The following is a 21,084-nucleotide window of genomic DNA, read 5'->3' as shown; positions in this document are numbered from 1 at the left end:
CTGTGGCTCAAATGGTAGAGTGCTAGCCTTGAGAAAGTCCAAGGACAGTGCTTAGGCCCTGAGCCCAAGCCCAGGACTGGCAAAACAAAACAAAACAAAAAACAAAACAAAAACAACAAAAAACACATGCTTACACACACACACACACACACACACACACTCCAGGATATAAAAAATTGGGTGTTAAGATAAACTTTTTCCATTTATATAAGAGTTTCTAAAGCCTAATGATTAAATTATTTGTATTATTTCTATCCTAGAAATGAGTGATATGTGTGGCCCATCACCTACAATACTTACTAAGATTCACAAACCAAACCTGGGATGCATGGAAGCCATCCAGAGGATACAGTGTTCCAACTACAACTCTAGTTCTTCCAGTGGAAGAACTAGGAGAAACTGTCTGCTAGAAGCAAAGGATTGAGTCTTGGAGACCAAGAAGCATCCCAAGATGTCACTCAGGGAAACAAAAAACAACAAGCAGAGGCAACATTCGGATTCCATGCATCCATAAACTATTCAGTTTTAATGATCACCGTTGCATTCTAGAACTTTATGAAGAAATTGAGATGATAAGTCACTGAGGCCTTACCTTCATTCTTCAGTCTCTCAGCATCTCAGTTTTAGCTCCTTTGCTCCCTAATATCCCTCTCTTCCTTCGAGCCCTTGGAATACCTTTTGATATTTTGATAGTATGGTCACTTACCTTTGGTCTGTATTAAAGAAAAGTGAGGTCTTTATTTGTTTATTTCTTTTTTTTATTTGTCGTGGGGCTTGGACTCTGGGCCTGGGTGCTGTCCCTGAGCTCTTCAGCTCAAGGCTACCACCCTAACCCTAGAGCCACATCCCCACTTCCGGTTTTCTAGTGGTTAATTGGAGATAAGAGTCTCATGGTCTTTAGTGTCTGGGCTGGATTTGAACCAAAATCCTCAGATCTCAGCCTCCTGGATAGCTAGGATTACAGGCGTGAGCCACCCTGCCCAGTGAGGTCTTTTATTTCTGTGCAGTCTAAATCATCTATCTTCTTCCTGCCACAAGGCAACATCTTCCTGTAGGTTCTTTCAGAAGAGTTAGAAGTGTTGCTCTTTTGGGCTAGAGACAGGATCTGCTGTACAGGGTAAATAGTGCTGGCTGAGGTGAGGAAACACCCACAGGACAAAGCCAAAACACGCTAAATGGTGTCAGAAAACACTTTATTTTTCAAGGGGCTGACCACTGGAGAGGCAAATATTGCAAACACTGGCACTTAGCAGGGTGAACATCTTGAAAGCACCAGGAAAACAGGCAGGGAGCAACAGAGAGCCCTCAACACTCCCTTGAGGACCATCACAGTGCTAAAGAGATTCCGAAAGAATACAGCTGGCAGGAGACAGTCCTTTGACTTGGCTTCCTTTAACATTATTTTTCTCACGATTGCAATCCAGGTCAGCAGCAGCCCCCAGAACCCTGGCCACAGCCAGAGCCCCCGGACTGCTGACCACAGCCACGCTCACAGGAGCTGGAGCTTCCTCGCCTGCAGCCATGGCTGGACCTGCGCCTCCTGTGGTGACTCAGGCAGCAGCCCCCCTCAGAGGAGCTGAGCCCACTGCATCCCCCAGAGCTTGTAGCACAGCAGGAGGAGGCTGCAGGCAGACATCCTGCCTGGCTCTTTAGGGGGCACTTGGGTGAGGGGCACTTGGGTGGTGGGCACTTGGGAGGGGCCTGGGGCTGCTGCTGGTTCTGTTGGCAGGACATGTTGGTGGGAGTCTGTGAGCCTGGAAAGATCAAGGAAAACAGGTTAATGCAAGCGCCTTAGGCCAATGTATTCTCTGAGAAGGGTTCTATAAAGCCTTTGCTCCCAAGACTGGCTGCTTCCTGAGCTGTGATCTTTAGAAAGAAAAATAGAAATGGATCTGCAAGATTGCCTACTTTGCATCCAGAAGAGAGTGCTAACGTTTCTAACCTGGTCCCAGGTCCTCTGCCTCTACAAAACCTTGAAGCAAGTCTACATCAGAGAACGACTCCCGGAGAGTGCTTGGAGCACATGTGAATCTCAGGAAAAGACTGGGGACAATGCAGATCCAGTCCACACATCTTCTCTTTTGCCTGTTTCCCTCTTCTGTCCCTCTTACTGCTGCATCCCAAGTCAAACACCTTTGCTTCCCTCTCCCTCACTGAAATGCTGGCTGTCCTCTCTACAGGCTCCCAGCTGAGAACCTGGGCCCGATGTTGTCCACTTACCTGATGCTGGAGAGCAGGAGGAGAGGAGGCTGTGGATGGAAAGCTCAGGTCAGGAGCCCTTTTATCCTAGGCAGGGTTCATGATACACAGCTTAAACATGTGACTGCTGTCACCATTCGGGGAGGAGACAAACACCTCCATCCCTGGGCTCCAGTATCGTTGTCATGTGCTCACTGAGATGCTTGGAAAGAGAACCAGAACGCTGCTCTCCAATGAATGGTGGAGACACATCATTTCTTCTCCTTTCACTCTTTCAGACCAAGCTCTGAGCAGAAAGAGTAAAAAGAGAAGATATTCCCTTCTATTTTTGCTGGCAGAAGTTTGAATGTAGAAATGTATATGACACATTTCCTGACCTTAAACATCTCAAGTTTAACTGGACTGACAGAGAAGTAGACATATATATCTGATACTAGGTGATTTGTCATGTTCTTCTTAAAGATTCTGAAGACACTCATTTCTCTAGAGATTCCTAGAGGGCGTGTTCGCTCCGCACTCTGAGGGATGCTGGCTGATTTGAGATCACTGACCTCTTAGAATGAAGTCTGTTAGGTAATGGATGTGGGATTGGACTCAGGCCCTGTCTGAGGTAGATGGGGTTCCTGGAGAGCTAAAATTATGGAAGGATTATGTCGATGGGCAGACAAAGTTGTGAAATAACCCACAGCAGTTGAAATGGTAATACCCAAACAATGTGGAAAAAGCCACTTTATCCATATTTAGTTGCCGGAGGGATGTGTGATATTGATTATGAAAAAGAATGAAATGGCTAGTGAAGGTTCTTGTTAAAAGTCTTGAAGACCATTTATTCAACATGACAATGTGAATACTACAGTTAACAAAGCCAGAACATTTTTAAGGTTTATGGAAGATAATTTTATGAACTCAGAATCATATTCCCATTGCATTTTATAGTCCTTGAGATACATTTATCACTGAATTCATCCAGCATCATAACTGTAGTTGCTATTATTTCTATAATATACAATTAGAGCTATAATATCATTTATATTTAAATTAAATGGTAGGCTTTAAAATGACACATTTTGGGGGTGAATTGTCCTTTTCCCTCCCTTCCTCCCTTCCTCCCTCCCTCCTTCCCTCTTTCTTTCTTTCTTTCTTTCTTTCTTTCTTTCTTTCTTTCTTTCTTTCTTTCTTTCTTTCTACCTCCCCCCCGACCTTTTCTTTCTTTCTTTCTTTGGCTCCCACAGCAACAGGAATACAACTATTCCCCTGCATGGGTTTCCACTCTACACCACAGTCAGCAGAAAGAGGGAATAATAGTCGAATAAGGAACACAAATCACATATTTGGGCAAGTCTTAAAGATTCCACATGTGGCTTTCAGTGACTTTTAGCAGAGGTCTTTGCCTCTCTTTTATGTGACACACAAAGTAGGTATCTGAAAGACTATCTTTCAAACCCACCCTTGTTTTGGAAAGACCCAAAGTGAACTCATTGATCTCCCTTCCAACTTGATGAGCTCTTTGCTCCTGTCTCTTACACCCATCCTGTAACTCATGAGATCCGGTGCTTTGTAGGTGCCGCATAAGAGCATCTGTCCAGTGATGGCCGACCATAGCTGTAAGACAATGGACTGCTCACTTCCCCTAGAGCTTCAGGACTCAAACCTCATGAGTGTCATCCTGAAGAACCTTGCCTCTCATAGTCTCAAGACAGGAAGGAAATAGAGAGGCTGGTCTGGCTGGATGAATCTGGGAAGATTTTATGACTTAGTCACACTAATTGGTACTATAGGAACAGGAAGTGCAGGATCGTGGATTTAGCTTATTGCTGTATATTTCTGGGCATCCCTCTCTGTAATGTAGGATGAATCAGCCATGAGCATTTGTTTCCCTCTGGTACAGATTCTCAGTTCCTTCTCAGTCTGACCCACCTGTGTCCTAACAATTGTACTCTATGATAATTGTCTAAGACATTCTTAAGGAAAACAAGAAGAGGTAGCCAGAACATGTCACGTATCTTTAATGTCAATTTGAAGCTATGTATCCTAATGAAGGTATGTGTCATAAGGCTCTCCTATAGATTCTCCTTTCTTCTTTAGACTAAGTTGTAGCATTTCAAATACACACACACACACATATATGTGTATATATATATATATATAATCTCTCTAGTCTGAAAAAAAAGCTGCAGTTGGATTCAGATTGAAATAGAATTTTCTTTTGGTATTGGGATGTTGGCTAAATTCCAGATGCTGAAATAATAGGTACCACTGACCTCTTTCTGTTGATGTAAGCCTAGAAGAAGTCACTGGAAGGTCCTATGGAACTGGCTATGAAATGACAGGGTGAGCTATGCTTACTTCTTCCAGCTACATATTTGGAAGACTGAATTTTGATAAGAATTTTTCAGGTAGGGAAGTCATTCAGTGTCCTAGAAATGAGTGATAGGGTTTCTCCCTTATCTCTTTCAGGGGAGAGGGACTATTTTCTCTCCTATCCAGAATTTAATGAAGGGATGGTTAATGATAATAACTTGTAATTGTTAGAGAGAGGGGAAGAAAGAGGCTTGTATCAATGCAGAGGGAAGTTATGAAGTATTTGGAGAGTGGTCTAGATCTGACTGGGAATCCTGTGTCTAGAGTCATGCTTTGGAAGGCCCCTTGCAGAAGGGTCAGGAGGACTCACCGTAAGCACAGTATAAGATAACCCCCATACATGCTTGCCAAAGGAGCAGGCAAGCAACAGAGGAGGGCATGGTACAATCAACTAAAACATCATTTCTTCTCTTACTCCCCCATGTCTCAGTACAATATAAGAGACAGTATTTTCAGGAGAAGAGGAGTGAACAAGTGAACAAGTGAACAGGTCAGCCGAGTGCAAATCCTTGGGCAGGGGAGGGGTGTGTCCAGTTTTATTTCTAGGTACCTGAAGAGTGGGATGGAAAACAAATGGGCAAAACAGAAAGAACCCAATAATAGGCAACAGGGAAAAGTGAGACTTGGAGCCACACCATATGATAGCTGAACTCTTCCTTCATTGCTTTCCCCTCTGTTCATACAGTCATGGTAGGGATTGAACTTGCTAAGGGAAACTTTTCCTCAAGAATGCCCGATAAGAAGAACAGATCTTTCTGATCATGCACAGGAAGATGAAGGTGATATGCTAGGGACCTGGACCTTTAGTCATGAAGCCCTAAAACATGAATGTTGGTGACCATTCACCCCGCTGTCTGCCTGTTGCCTCTGATCTTCTATCCTCTGCTCCTCCGGAGCCCTGGCTTTGTTTCCTGAATTCTTTCGGCTCAGGTTCGTATCCACAGTTCCACAGAAGTCAGAGACAGTTAACTTTGAGGCATAGATGGATGAAGGTGCCCCACAGGGTTCCCAGTGTATGAAACATAGTGGAGTGGGTGCTAGGAGAGAGTGGCACCACTACACATTCTCTTCCCAGCTCTGGGCCTTTGTCATTTTCCTGGACACAGAAAAAGGCACATAGACAATAGGGGACCAAGAAGTCGTGGTACTGGCTGAGTCTTCTACGAGGCAAAGGCCAGATCCTATGCCTGGCTGCAGAATTCAGAGTTGAGGGTAGCCTATAGCCTGACCTAGAGTAATTAGCTGAATAACTGTACAGAATCAGAATTGTGATCTCCATTGATAAATGCTTCCATAGAAGTTGCCAGTCAAGTCCCTTGGTTATCTCATATTATTATAGTATCTCACTTTGTTATCTGATATATTGAATTTATTTGTATTTGGTTATTTGAAATTTGATAGGGAAGGGGGGAAAACCAAGATGGGTGAGGGGTGTGGGGGGGAGGGAAATGGGGACCAAGACATGTGCAAGGGTATCAATGTATGTGAATTAATGCACCTTCTAGCTGGCAAATATCATGTAACCCTTTTACTAATTACAATAAAAAATGCAAAAACATACTATCAAATCAACTCTAAACCTTAAAAAAAAAGAAGTTGTCAGTCAAAAATGTCTGTAGTTCTTTGAATGTCAGCTGCTTTCCACCTCCCTCCCTTTTTTTGCATGTTCCTTTAGAAAAATTAGACATTTAGATATGATGAGCTGTTGCTCTTGGGTCTGTTGTGCTAGAGAGAAACCTGGACATTGAACTGTACATGGAAATAGGTGGAAGGGAGGATTCAGGGGAAGTTGAGTCACTGAAGGAACCTTCCTGGACAGAAAAGAACCTGCCAGTAATCTGAGGAAGAACGCTGGATTTCTGGGCAAGAGAGGAGTGGACCAGATGAGTCTGACTGAAAAGCTAATACAGAAAAGGAACATACAATACAGTTGCATTAATAAGAACTAGAGCCAGCACGTTGCAATGGCTTAATATTTCTACTAAGATCCCATGATCTTTAACAATTCTCTATGTTTTTATTTTTCTCCCTGGAACTGCAGAGAGTAACCGAGTACCTTCTTCATTCAGATTTTCATCTTTTTTCTCCCTCCTTCCCTCCCCTTCCCTCCCCTCCCCTCCCCCTCTCCTTCCCCTTCCCTTCCCTCCCCTTCCCTCCCCTCCCTCCTCCCCTTCCCTTCCCTCCCCTCCCTCCTCCCCTTCCCTTCCCTCCCCTCCCTCCTCCCCTTCCCTTCCCTCCCCTCCCCTCCCCCTCCCTTCCCTTCCCTCCCCTCCCCTCCCCTTCCCTTCCTCCCCTCCCCCCTTTCCTTCCCTTCCCTCCCCCTCTCCTCCCCTTCCCTTCCCTCCCCTCCCCTCTCCCCTTCCCTTCCCTTCCCTTCCCTTCCCTCCCCTCCCCTCCCTCCTTCCCTTCCCTCCCCTTCCCTTGCCTTCCCTTCCCTCCCCTTCCCTTGCCTTCCCTGCCCTCCCCTCCCCCCTCCCCTCCCCTCCCCTTCCCTTCCCTTCCCTTATCCTTCCCTTCCCATTTCTTCATGATTTGGGTTGCAGATTGCAGTTTGAGCTCAGGACCTCACTTCACATGTACCAGAGAAGAACTATACTACTGAGTTTCACCTCTAACCTCCCTTTTTTTAACAAAAATATTTTTTAACTTAGGCTTCTCTTCTGCCTAATTTTTATTCGCTTCCTCAGTCCTTCTTCCTTAATTAAGGAAACAGCTTGTTAAATAAGTCCCATATCACAGAATTTCCAGCTGGTGTCCATGTCCTCTCATGTTTTACAGGAAAGCAGTCTTTCCAACTCAAGTTGCAGGGTGTCAAATCATCAGCCTGCATCCTCCATCCTTCTCTCTGCCCCTTTTCAGTATAAAACGAAGGTAACCCTTCCAAGAGGGGGTAGGAAATAAGATCCATGATTTGTACCTCTGTGTGCGTGGGGGGGGGCGGTGTCTGTGTAGCTAAGGGGCTGTTCTCAAAGCTGGGTTATCCTGGCCAAGGAAATGAGGATGGTGGAAAGTGAGCATGCTGGCATCCAGATGTAAGGGATAGAGTGATAAATGACAAGTGAGTTCCAGTGGTGAGAATACAGAGGTTTATTTTTGCTGAGGTCAGGCACAGGGACCAACAGAGTATGCGCAGGCCTCACTTGGAGCAGGGATGGAGAATCATGAGATCTTGAATGTTAGCCAGGGCACCCAGTGCAGCCTGTGACACCAGAGTAGAGTGCTGGGAAAGGATGAATCCGGATGTGGCTTTCCTTGGCTCCTGACATTCTTCTTTCCTCTGAACCTGCTGGTCTCTGCATCAGCAGCAGCCTCCAGAGCCCTGGCCACAGCCAGAGCCCCCGGACTGCTGACCACAGCCACGCTCACAGGAGCTGGAGCTTCCTCGCCTGCAGCCATGGTGGGACCTGCGCCTCCTGTGGTGACTCAGGCAGCAGCCCCCCTCAGAGGAGCTGAGCCCACTGCATCCCCCAGAGCTTGTAGCACAGCAGGAGGAGGCTGCAGGCAGACATCCTGCCTGGCTCTTTGGGGGGCACTTGGGTGAGGGGCACTTGGGTGGTGGGCACTTGAGAGGGGCCTGGGGCTGCTGCTGGTTCTGTTGGCAGGACATGTTGGTGGGAGTCTGTGAGCCTGGAAAGATCAAGGAAAACAGGTTAATGCAAGCGCCTTAGGCCAGTGTATTCTCTGAGAAGGGTTCTATAAAGCCTTTGCTCCCAAGACTGGCTGCTTCCTGAGCTGTGATCTTTAGAAAGAAAAATAGAAATGGATCTGCAAGATTGCAGATCTTTGCATCCAGAAGAGAGTGCTAATGTTTCTAACCTGGTCCCAGGTCCTCTGCCTCTACAAAACTTTGAAGCAAGTCTACATCAGAGAATGAATCCTGGAGAATTTCTCAGGCATGTGGCCATTTCTTAAGAAGAGATGGACAGGACTCTGAACGCACAGAGTCCCACAGAATTTTTTTTTTGCCAGTCCTGGGCTTGATCTCAGGGCCTGAGCACTGTCCTTGGACTTTCTGAAGCCTAGAGCTCTACCACTTGAGCCTCAGCACCACTTCCAGCTTTTTTTCTGTGTATGTGGTACCGAGGAATCGAACCTGGGTCTTTGTGCATGCGAGGCAAGCACTCTACCACTAGGCCAAACTTCCGGCCCCCCACAGATTTTTAAAACTCTATCTTCACCCTTCTCAGATTCCCTGAAAACTCTTCTTCATGCTATTTCCACTTCCTTTCCCTCTTTCCCATTGAAGTATGGACTTCTCTCTCATACATGTGTCCAGAGGACGATTTAGCATTTGCCATACTCTTACCACTTACAGAAGAGTCAGGAGATGGACAGAAGGCTGTCGTCGAGGAGGCTGTGAATGAAGAGTGCAGAGCAGGAGCCCTTTTATCCTGTGCAGGGTTTGTGATGCACAACCTGAGCATCCTGTCTGCTTTCATCACCAGGGCGGTGACAGCTAGGACCCGGTGACGATCAGCTATCATCCTCCTCCTGTGCCCTCACTCTGATGTCTAACAAAAGGAAACCAGGAAGTTCTGATGCCTCTCAGCCTTCATCTCACCTAGGCCTGCCGAGGGTTCCCATTCAACCTCTTGTCCAGTATTTACTCATCTCGTATTTCTTAACCCAGGTTCAGCCCAAAGACTTGGCTAGGAAGCAACCACGCATGATTCTCTTCTTGGGTAGCTCTTGATCTGCCAGGAAAGAGATGGATATGCTAACATGTAAATATGTATTGAGATGTAAATACAGAGACAAAGATCACATACTAAATCCTGTACTACAACGGTGTGCAATGTCTGCAAGCTTGAGGTCATGTATTTCCCTCTCCGTGCAACCCAATGTAATATATTGTGGCATAAGAAGATATAACCAGTACATTTCTTCATGACCTCCTGGGATGAGGTGATTTGGAGCCCCAAAGAAGATTTGTTGGCACCAAGATATACAATTTGGGGCTCCCAAGAACAGTGAGATAGAATTGAGTTGATATTTGAAGAGTTGAATAACTTAGCAAAGGCAACAAAAGATAAAGTTTGTGTATACAGTTGAGATCTGTTCACATAGCTATCAGTTTTTCTCACTCAAAGTTGCCATTTGTAACCTGTATTTTTACAGAAAAAATAACTGCCAAGAACATAATCAAAACATAGTATTAGGATGCTAAACCTTTGTAAGCTCTAAACTATGATGTTTTTATTAACATACTTATTCTAATGTTGGTATTTGTTTGGGGTGTATTTATATCTATGCAGAGCAATAACCTTTTATTTTTATGCTATGAGAAAATATAGTATTATTTATAAGACAGCTCAAATGAAATACTTTTACAGTTGGTGTTTCTTATTCTTCTGTGACTATCAAAGCCTATATGATTTGGTTAGTTGGTTTAGAGAATGAAATCTTATATAAGGGGATCAGTCTCTCTCTCTCTCTCTCTCTCTCTCTCTCTCTCTCTCTCTCTCTCTCTCATTTTATTTTTCTGGGTTTCTCCTTGAATCATACAGACTTTGTTATTTCTTTCCTTAGAGATGCATGGAACATCTCTAAGGGTTGAGAAAATAGTAGTTCAGGATGGTAAATGGCAAATGGTAAGGTAGGAGGAAGGACCTTACCCCTCAATTTCCTTTCCGACTCAGTGGCCACTTTAACATTGTTTGTTGTTGCTCCAACTGGATGTGGCGCAGAGGAAGGACTTTACAAGTATGGATAATGAGAATGTCTTTCTGATATGCTGCATAGCAAGGTGTGGAAAACAAACGTATACTATGGAAAATATTTCCAGCTTTTCCAGTGTTCCAGGCTTGGGGAAAATGCAGGATAGGAAGTGGACATAGCCTAAGGCAGCTACCACTTTCAGGGAGCTCTGGGCCTCATGCAAAGTCTGGCTGGTCTCTAGTATAAGATGTTGGTGTGAGAAACCATGTACTGTTTTCCCCAGGCTTAGTATTTGGCCCGAGTTTCTGTTATGAAATAAGTGCTTATATCCCCTCAAAGTCATGTGTAAAACTCTAGCCTCTACTCTGGTGGTATTAGGATGCTAAGTCTTTGTAAAGTGGTTGGGCCATGAAAACGGGGCCCTCATGAACGATTATTGGTTCTTTATAAAAGAGGTACCAGACAGCCTTCTAGGCCTCAGTGTCATGTGAGGATACAAAAGGAATTTTGCAGGAATAGGGCTTGGAAAGAGCCCCTCACTGGGACTTGACCATGCTATATCCTAAGCTCAGCCTTTCAGCCTCCAGAACTGTAAGCTATAGATTTCAGTTGCTATGAAGCCAGAAAATGATTGGTATGCTATTATAATAGTCTATATGTGCTAAGGGACGCTCTAGTTTTCTACTGTCATTTATTTCTATAGCTTTTAATTCAGAAAATGTTTTGTAGCACATGGGTTGGGCACCACGGAAAGCGCTGGGAGTGTATTTTGGAGTAGGGAGCACTTACAGCCTGGCACGGAGTTCAGACACTGAGAGGACCCTGGGAGCTCCAGGGTGGGAGCTCCTAGCTCTGTAAATCTTCTCTGAGAAAAATCTGAGTTTTAGGACCCACTGTACAATTAAGCCTTTGGGGTTTTTTGTTTTGTTTTTATTTTTTGCCAGTCTTGGGCCATGAGCTCAGGGCCTGAGCCTGTCCTGGGGCTTTCTCAAGGCTAGAGCTCTAGCCCTTGAGCCACAGCACCAATTTTGGCCTTTTCTGTGTATGTGGTACTGAGGAATTGAACCCAGGTCTTCGTGCATGTGAGGTAAGCACTCTACCACTAGGCTATATTCCCAGCCCCTGAGCTTTTTTTGTTTGTTTGTTTTAACATTTTGTAATTCCCCAGAAGGAAGGAGCCATTTTAAGCCAAATAGGTAAAATCTTGAATCAGTAAGGGCAATACTTGAAAATTCACCCTCGTGCACTTTGGTAAATTCCAAATGACAGCACTCAGAAGTGATACGTGGAGAGTTTTCTGTCCATCCTGAAATGCAAGGCATCTTCTGTTGAATTTTCCTTTACTTCATTCCTGACTGTCTGGCTACCATAGTTCAACAGTTAGTGTTTCTAGTTTTGAATCCTGGAGGAGCTGCTGTCCTCCCGTGGTCGTGCTAGGATGAGTCACAGAGTCACCAGTGCCAGAGGTTGCATCTCATAGACTATAGGTATCTTGGGATCCAGAGACAGAAGAAGTGTGGACTGGTGTGTATGGGTGAACCAAGGGCCTCTGAATTCTCCCGGTGTTATAGAGATAGGCATGAAGCTTTTCAGGTTAACCTCCTTGGTGACATTTTGCTTAGATCATATGTTACAAGCCAATGGTGACTCTTCTTTCCAACTGATCAGGGCTATTTGTCAACTCAAGACTCTCTACTTAGCTGAGTAATGCTTAGATAAGAAGGGAGGGAAAAGGTGTGGACACTGCCTTTAAAAAATTGTTGAAACTGAATAACCTACCATAAAATTACCTACCTGTAAAAGAATTTTTACATGCCTTTGGTAAAATTTCCATAGTAAATTTCAATTGGTAAATTGATTTTTAAAATAATTTCTCTTGAGCTGGGCATGGTGGCTCACTCTTGTAATCCTAGCTACTCGGGAGGCTGAGATTTGAGGATCGTGGTTCAAAGCCAGCCCAAGCACTAAAGTGGTGAGACTTTTATCTCCAAGTAACCACTAGAAAACTGGAAGGGGCACTGTGGCTCAAGGGGTACGGCAGTAGCCTTGAGCTGAAGAGCTCAGTTCAGGGACAGGGTCCAGGTCCAGAGTCCAAGCCTCACATATTCCATGTATTTTGTTGGTGCTTTTGTGAAGAAATAGATTTCTGGACATTCATTCTCAACTTGTCTTTGTACTTGAAACATTTGTTCCTAGTTTATCATCTGCTCCATGAACACTCCATCAAACAAAATTTTATTTAAAAAAGAGCCACACCTCTACTTCCAGCTTTTTGTTAGTTTATTGAAGATAAGGTTCTCATCTTGACTTATATTCATTTGCACATGATCTCTGTATCACTACAAATGGCTATAAAGTTTTGGAATACATTTGAAGCTTTAACAAAGGAGAGCTAGTGTAGTGTAGCAGAACACAAAGAATGGGGAGAACTGAGTGTTCGATATACTTGTTAGAAGATTCTGGTGAGACTTGTAGAAAGTATCCTTCTTGATTCCTTCTCCCTTTTTACAGTCAGATAGTAAATAACTCAATATCCAGTTTCATAAAATGTGTTGTGTTTCCCAAACTTCATTTACTAAAAATTACTTCCTGACTTGTAAAGGAAGAGGTGACATTGTGCAAAAAAGAAATGTACTCATTAATGGACTTACAAAACAGTAACCCCTCTGTATAATACCTTAATTATAATAGTAAAATTGTAATTAAAGAACAAACTCATCTGATTGTGTCTGTCCATCCTGACTGTATGATACAGTATTTTTTAATATATTTTTATTGTAAATAATAGGATTATATTATATTTACCAGATAGAAGGTGCATTACTTCACATACATTGATACCCTTTCTCATGTCTTGGTCCCCATTTCCCTTCCCTCACCCCCGCCCCTTATCTTGTTTTCTTCCCTTCCCTATCCGACTTCAAATAACCAAGTACGCATATATACAAAATATCAGATAACCAGGTGAAACACTGTAACCATATGAGATAACCAAGGGACAGCAAAAGAGATGAGAGATAACATAGTACATTAAGGACAACAATCACTCGTCATATAGCTTTTGTTTCTATATCCTGGAGGTTCTTTCATTTAGCATCATTCTATATGGCCTGATGTATCTAGGTTTTGTTCTAGTTTAAATCTCTGCCCGAGGTTTCTACTGATTATGACAAATGAGGGAAACCATTGAGCCTATGTTCCTTTGAGTCTGGCTTACTTCACTTAATGTGATTTTTTCCGTCTTTCCATTTCCTTACAAATGGAGCAATGTCATTCTTCTGAGAGCAGCATAGAATTCCATTGGGTATAAATACCACATCTTGTTGATAAACTCATAATATTTTTAATTTGGAGAACAAAAATATTTCCTGGCTTTAATCATCATTCGCTAGACTATTTTTTGTGTGTGATAAATATAGTGAAAACCTTCATTTAATAACCTTGTAATGTATGGTGGGTCTAAACTCCAGATCATTTTCAAACCTATCAGTTTCCAGGGCCTGAAATTAAATTCCCTGCTGTGTTTTGTTTTCAGCTGGAATCAAGGGCAGTGCAGGAGGTCAGTGGTAGGCAGGGATGATGCTGCGTAAGTGAGATCTCCAAGAAGTTGAAGACACAGGGCAGGGTTGGGAGAACTGAAGGAAATTTTGTTAGCTTTGCCTGGAAGCAGGCATTAAGATGAGAGAGAATGTAAAATTCCCGGGGGAGAGTAGAGAACTCTCCATAACTGACGTCTTTAACTTGGGTTGAACTCAGAGAATCATCCAATGAAAGTCTGCACACTTTGAGCTCTGCCTCCAGAGACTGACTGATAGGGCCTCAAGTAAAGTCTAGAATTTTTAATATCTCTTCAATGGATTCTAAAATATACAATCAAGTCGGTGACATGAGGTAGAAGAGAAAATGGAAGTTAGGCTATAGGATTACTTCTGTTTTTTAACTTCTGGAGTCTAGGGACCATACAAAATTCTTTGGCAGGTAGTACCAATCTCTGGCCAGTCAGGAGCTGGCTGCCTTCCCTAGTTTCAACTCCTGCCTTTCTTTTTAACTCTTACCTGTTCATGATTCTGAGAGGCCTCAGGACCTTTGCCTGGGACTGGGAGAGAGGACATTTTAAGTAACTGATGATTGACACTCAGAATGCCTCTCTGATTGTCTTGAGAAAGATGCAGGTATTATAGAGAGTTATGGTCCACAGAAAGTCCAATCTAAACCTGGTCATTAGGTTCCATGTCTCTTGTTCATAGATATCTGGGATGGACTTATTTTCCTCCCTCTCTTCTTCCCTTTCTCTTTTTGTAAAATTAGTCTACACTAATTGTATAAAATAATGCATTTCATTATAGCTTTTCCATACAAATGCTTTGGTATCCCTCCTAACTGTTCAAAATTTACTTGGTCCAGAGTTTTCTATTCCTTTCTTTTTTTAAACTAGTGAATGGCATTTAGATACTTGGTAAAATTATGAACACATGCACGTTGGAGGCCAGAGCTAAATAGGCTGGGGCAGAGATAGTAGGTTGGTAGAGAAGCTCCCCTGCCCCTGCCTAGTTAGCGTTGGCATCCACTTGTGTACAGAGAACTAGGGAAGGGGCAGAACCCTGCACTTGTGGCAGGTTCCACTGTGGTAAGCTGGGACGATCCCTCGTCATGGAGTGGGTAGTAGATTGTTCACTGTGGAGAAATGAATTATAGGGTCATTTATTGGTATTCTTTTCTTATAAAGTTGCAAGCTTCAGCTAGTCTTTGCTTTCACACTGTTGTGACATTTTCATTTCTCTTCATAGCACTTTTTTCATTTCTAGTTATAACAAGTAAAAAGAGTTGAGAACATTTCTCCTGTATAAGTGTATCACTTATCTTGTACAAATTATAGTGGGAATGTTCTGGATAGGGGAGCACAGTTTTTAAGGGCTCATTTCTGAGTTGAGGACTTCAGTCATCTGATATTGTAGCCCTTGTGTGAACCTAGGAAAGACTTTCTCATTGACTTTTAAAGTTTCCACTTGGTTTCTCTAGAGTTGTTCTTTTCTCTTTACTGATTTACCTATTTTGTTGGTGTTTTAAAGTAGTGGTTGACATCTGTGGCTTAAAAACAATTTTTTTTTGGTATGAAATTGCCTTTCTCCATTGCAGAAATCAGCTGGGACTTGTGGAGCCTCTGGAGGCACCTCCCTGATGTCAGGAGCACCCAGTGTGAGAGAGCGGCCCCATGTGCATCACAAGCATTTTTATAGCATTCCATTTTCTCAGTGACACATGTGAAATTGGATTTTTGTGATCCTAATTTATATTCTACTTGTAGTAAAAGATGAAAAATTAGGAAATGGTGTTAACATGGGAGAATATCTTTTCTCATTTTCCCCTGCTTAATACAAGATTAGAGGTAGGTTTTTTCAAAGTTGGAAATTATGATGCCTCTTTGCTAGGATTAAATTCAACTTAGTGGATTCCTCTCCCCAGTGATAGGGTAGGGAAGAGGAAGCCATACTCCAGGGTGAGAGAGAGTCATGGTTCAGTTGGAGTCCTTGTTCTTACTCTAGTGCACTGATGAGTTAAGAAAGCATCTGCTCCACGGCCAGGGACTGAAGGCGGAGGCTCAATGAGGTAGGTCTGGGAAATGCATGTACTTACAGTGTTTACAGTAGGCATAGCTGGATTAAGACAGAATTGTCAGGTTGGAAAGGGTTTATTAAAGCCATAAGTGAACACATCTGTCAGTGAATGAACTAGTTGCAACTTGCACACTTTTTATTTCCTTTGGCTCAAGGTTGTCCTTATGTCTCGATCCAGAGACATGAGAAGTATGGTGGCTTCAGTGTTGGTTTTTTTTCTCCCTTTCTCCCTGATCATCCCTTTGTAGTAAACTAGAAAACTGGGCTCTACGTAAGGCAGCTCTTTGTGAAAGTGGTTTATTTTAGCCGCTGGAGAAAGAGGTTGTGAGAAGCCGAGTGGCAGCAGTGTGTTTCTTGCCCACAGATCCTCTTCATAAAGAAGCTGCTATGAGGAGCTTGACTCCACAGAGGGTCCGAGTCTTTTACAGGAACTCTCATTGAGATTCTTCATTGTGTTTATCAGAGTGTGCGTATGTCCTGTTTCAGCAAAAGTAAAACAGTCATTTACAAAAGAAAGTCAATCTGTATCCTAAACATTTTAATAAAAAGCTAAAACAACAAAAAACCCCAAATGCTTTGATTATTTCTCATTATCCCACTTCCCTCTCTACAACTCTAATAGTTCCCCTTTGGCACTCATTGCTTCCCTTACTTTTTAAACTACAGTTTTTTTCTTTATCATTTTCTTATTTTTCATAAACAAATTAATACTGCACATTAGACATTGTACTAAGCACATAACTCATGATGTAGTAAACACATCTAATCCTAAACCATTCCCATATGGTGCTGGTTGAGCTCACTGTGCAGCAGGGCAGATAGTAAATCACTATGATTCAGGATGTTGAGAGCTGTGAGAAGCATGTGAAGAGTCCTCAGGCTCAGGGAAGAGCTATCAGGTATCAATCTTTTGTCACCTTATGCGTTTGGATGCTGTCATTCGGTATCACATGGGAGTGGTCAAGAAGAGGCCAATGGCTCGTCAGAATTGACATTAGGCATACAGTAGGAAACAGTGGATAATGGGAAGAATTACCCACCCTTAGTCCTGGGAACATGGAGGGAACTAATTATACGGGTGTGGAGCTGTCCCTGAAGAGGGGAGGGGACAGACAAAGCTGATGCCCCAAAATGGAGTGTGATACACATTAGGCACCAGATAATATGTTTCTTAAGAGAACTGGCTGGAGAGACAGTGATTCCGGCTTTGTTTCTTCAGGTTACAGAGGTTCCAAGATAGAGTTATTTAAGAAGAGGCTAGAACCTAGGAGAATACCATAGACCACAGACATGAGAGTTAAAAACCCAACCTGAGAAGTGATGTGTCACTATGTCACTCCCTATGTGTTTCTGAGTTTCAGGCTTAGGTCAGAGAAGGACATGATTCGTCAAGGCTGGGATAGCTAGAGGGGGAATTTAGCTGAAAGGTGACTTATCATTGATAAAGGATTTAAAAAAATCATAAATAAATGTGGTAGTAATTTTGTGTATACACGAGGTAGTGCAATTGATGGGCTATACTCAGTCTGTAGGATTTATGTTCTTACCTACTACATTTTTCTTGGCATATAACAGCTCTACATAATAATGGGTTTTCCTTATGACATTTTCCTACATGTATGGAAATTGGAGATGATCATATTCACCGTCAATTGTCCTCTCTGTTTCCCTCCCACCTTCTGCTAGTTTCCACATACCTTTAGTTAGTCTCTGTTATACTTGAATAGCTCCTCTTTTCTAAAACCTTAAATTCTTCCTATGAAAGGATGCATATGACATTTATCTTTATGACTTACTTTACTTAATATGATCTCCAGTGTTCTTGCAAATGAGATAATCTTGTTTTTGGCTGAATAATAAATACTATACTGTGTATATGTGTGTGTGTGTATATATATGTATATATATATATAATCACATTTTATTGACCCATTCATATATTGGTAGATACCTAAGCTGATTCTAAAACTTGGCCATTTCTGAACCCTGCTGTTATAAACATAGGTGTGCAGGTAATTTTGCTGTATGATGGCTTTGATTCCTTTGAATAGACACCTTGGGGAGTATAGTTGGATCACATGGTAGTTAAGTTTCTTGAGAAAGCTCCATGCTGATTTCCACAGAGGCTTCACTAATTTCCCTTCCCACCAACGTGCATATGTGTTCCTTTTTTTCTACATTCTCACTAGCATTTGCTTTTCATTTTATTGTTTTCTGACTGTGGTGAGGCTAAAGATACCAAGCATTTCTTCATGTAGCTATTAGTCATTTGTACTTCTTTGAGAAATGTGTTCACTTGATATTTATTTATTGGATTATTTATTCTTTTTCATGTTCAGTTTTTGTGTTCTTTATACATCATGACAAATTATTATCAGTGGAGTGTGTATATTGAACCATCCTTGCATTACTGGAATGAAATCAACTAGCTCTTGGTGTAGGATCTTTCTAATGTGTTGCAGAATCTGCCAGCATTTTATTGAAGATATTTGTGAATATATTTATAAAAAATTGATCTGTAATTTTTGTTGTTATGTTTCATGGTAGCAGGGTAATACTGGCTTTGTAGAGTGGGTTTGGTAGTATACCTTACCCTTCTCATTTATGCAATAATTTGTTTTAAGCTCTTTTAGGTCTTCATTAATGGTCTGGTAGAATTCAGCAATGAATCCATTTTGGCCTGGGTTTTAGGATGGGATGTTAGTTTTGAGACAAAAACACTTCAAGTGTTTATCAAGTCAAATAAAATATATGGGGTTTTTTTGCATTTATGGTCCATTTAAGCACCATCTCTACTCAATAAAAGAGATATGTCATTTGCAGTATCATATTGTTGCAGTTGAATGAAGTGAAATGGACAGAACCTGTGAATGAGTGGACATTCATTCATACTCGTGAGGGAATTGGACAGCATGTTTGGGGAAAACTAGAGGAAGTATTTGACAGTCACAAGGACATCCTGGTTCCACCTATGAACAAGCAAACCATGTGCCCAAGGTTGCTGGTAAGCGTCCGGTCCTGTCACCTCCCTGGTTAGGAAAGCAGCAGCATGCTCAAGTGACACATCATCAACTCTGAGCAGAATAAAAGGGCTCCTGTCATGGGCTCTGCATCTACAACCTCCTCAGAAACAGCCTTCTCCTGTCTCTCGAACATCAGGTGAGTGCTCAGCTGGGAACAGGTGCTTAGCCGAGTGTATGTGACAATCCTGGATCTAGAGTAGACTCTCAGGAAGAGGGCTATCATGGGTACCACCAGGGAAATGGTGGTGAGGGGAGAAGTCTCAGCAGCGTCAGTCAGGAAGATGTGAACTATACACATCATGGGATCACGGATTCCCCTCAGTCTTCTTTTGAGCATATTATTGGGGATGTACTTTAACCTGTCTTGCATCCTTGAAGATGCTTTAATATAAGTGTACGCATCCCTTCCATGTTTACGTTTCTCTCATTCAAATCTTAGAAAGCAGTTTGGTGTATGTGTTGTGCGGGAGGGGTGTTGGAAAAACCAAGAAGAAATTGCCTTGGAGTTTCTATGTGCAAATGTTTCCATTATTTTGTTCCAGGTCAAATTCCTGCCAAGATGTCCTGCCAACAGAACCAGCAGCAGGCCCAGGCCCCTCCCAAGTGCCCACCACCCAAGTGCCCCTCACCCAAGTGCCCCCCAAAGAGCCAGGCAGGATGTCTGCCTGCAGCCTCCTCCTGTTGTGCTACAAGCTCTGGGGGATGCAGTGGGCTCAGCTCCTCTGAGGGGGGCTGCTGCCTGAGTCACCACAGGAGGCGCAGGTCCCGCCATGGCTGCAGGCGAGGAAGCTCCAGTTCCTGTGAGCGTGGCTGTGGTCAGCAGTCCGGGGGCTCTGGCTGTGGCCAGGGCTCTGGAGGCTGCTGCTGATGCAGAGACCAGCAGGTTCAGAGGAAAGAAGAATGTCAGGAGCCAAGGAAAGCCACATCTGGATCCATCCTTACTTAGATATCTTACTTTGTCTTTCTTAGACAGATTCGTTCATAAGGAAGAATTGTCCTCAGAAGGAGGCTCTGCTCATGTGCATTGTAGAAATGTAACAATATCTCCTGCGTATCCCTATGGATAGAAATAAAATTGTTCTCAAAACTACTTGTATCTTAGTCATCCCTTGATTCAGCAATAAAAGGCCAAGTATGTCCAGTACCAGGAATGACCCTAGCCTGGAATGGGAAATTAATGTCTTTGGTTGTCTTTCATACAGACAGAATCATGGGAGCTTTGAGAAAAGAAGGATGGGAGGAAGAGAGAGTCTTGAGAGGTTTCTGAAAACCCTCTGAATGAAACATAGGGCTGAGGGTGATCTGATATATAAATCTCTAGCTGAAAGTGGCAGAGAGAATCAGAAAGGTGGGGGAAGTGAATCTCCGTGGATGGGAAGATTGGGTCTGAGAGGGCAAGTCGTTTCAAGCTACAAGTAATGGGCAAAAGTGAGTGAAGCTGGAAAGCTAATGAATTCTGAAAAATATCAGACTTGACATGTTTTCCTGAAAGAATGATAGTGAGAGATGATAGGTACTGAGTAACATAAGAAGATAGGATGTGAGAAGTACCTTGGAATAAGCTAATGATTGCATATCTGTACATTTTTTCCAAGGGATTAAGAGACTAACACATTTCATCTGGGGTTCTTTTCCCCAGCTTTGGAGAAGAGAGATGTCGGTTACTACTCCAATCCCAAGCAATCCTTCTATATATGAGCCATGAGTGTCCTTTATTCAATTGTTTGAGTCTTGAAGTAGTATTACAGAAGAATGAGTCGATTAAACTTATGAAATAGTAATATTTCTTGAAATAAATTCAGAAGTCAAGAGGACTGTGGTTTGTAGTAAAAGTGGAATTTTTGAGAGAAACTGGAATTTTAGCAAGAAACTCAATGTAGCAGTGAGAATTCAACTGAAAAACAGAGTGTGTATCTTGTTATTTGATTTCTTTCACAAATGGCAAACTTGAAACCCATTTTGTCCCAATACTTTTAGGTACATGGTTTCTTCAGAGACAGGGAGAACTTTTGTCAACAGGAAGTTGAATGAAGATGAAAATTCATTGTGATCTTCCAGCCAAATCATTAATTGAGTAAGTGTTCTCTGAGGTTGTGCCCACCAATAATGTGACTTACCTTTCAACAGGCTTTATGATCCACCCTATAGGTTTCTTTCTTTTATTTTCCCCCGGCTTTATTTATTTATTTATTTATTTATGTATTTATGTATTTAGTTAGTTATTTTAT

At 42.7% G+C, this 21,084-nt stretch overlaps 3 protein-coding genes across 3 annotated transcripts; 1 reads left to right on the top strand and 2 right to left on the bottom strand.

Moving 5' to 3' along the window:
- Positions 1-1,425: 1,425 nt before the first annotated feature.
- On the bottom strand, positions 1,426-1,734 carry LOC150058245 (late cornified envelope protein 3B-like). The gene has a single exon (XM_090339894.1). The coding sequence runs from the start codon at positions 1,732-1,734 to the stop codon at positions 1,426-1,428; it is 309 nt and encodes a 102-aa protein (XP_090196020.1).
- A 6,124-nt stretch (positions 1,735-7,858) lies between these two features.
- On the bottom strand, positions 7,859-8,167 carry LOC150058244 (late cornified envelope protein 3B-like). The gene has a single exon (XM_090339893.1). The coding sequence runs from the start codon at positions 8,165-8,167 to the stop codon at positions 7,859-7,861; it is 309 nt and encodes a 102-aa protein (XP_090196019.1).
- An 11,248-nt stretch (positions 8,168-19,415) lies between these two features.
- Positions 19,416-19,724, top strand: LOC150058243 (late cornified envelope protein 3B-like). The gene has a single exon (XM_090339891.1). The coding sequence runs from the start codon at positions 19,416-19,418 to the stop codon at positions 19,722-19,724; it is 309 nt and encodes a 102-aa protein (XP_090196017.1).
- The last annotated feature ends 1,360 nt before the right edge of the window (positions 19,725-21,084 follow it).

The sequence above is a fragment of the Megascapheus bottae genome, chromosome 10 (genome assembly GCF_031878675.1).
Source record: "Megascapheus bottae isolate mThoBot1 chromosome 10, mThoBot2.hap1, whole genome shotgun sequence".
NCBI lineage: Eukaryota > Metazoa > Chordata > Mammalia > Rodentia > Geomyidae > Megascapheus > Megascapheus bottae.
The sequence above is the reverse complement of the archived record's forward strand: the minus strand, read 5'-3'. Positions and strand labels throughout refer to the sequence as shown.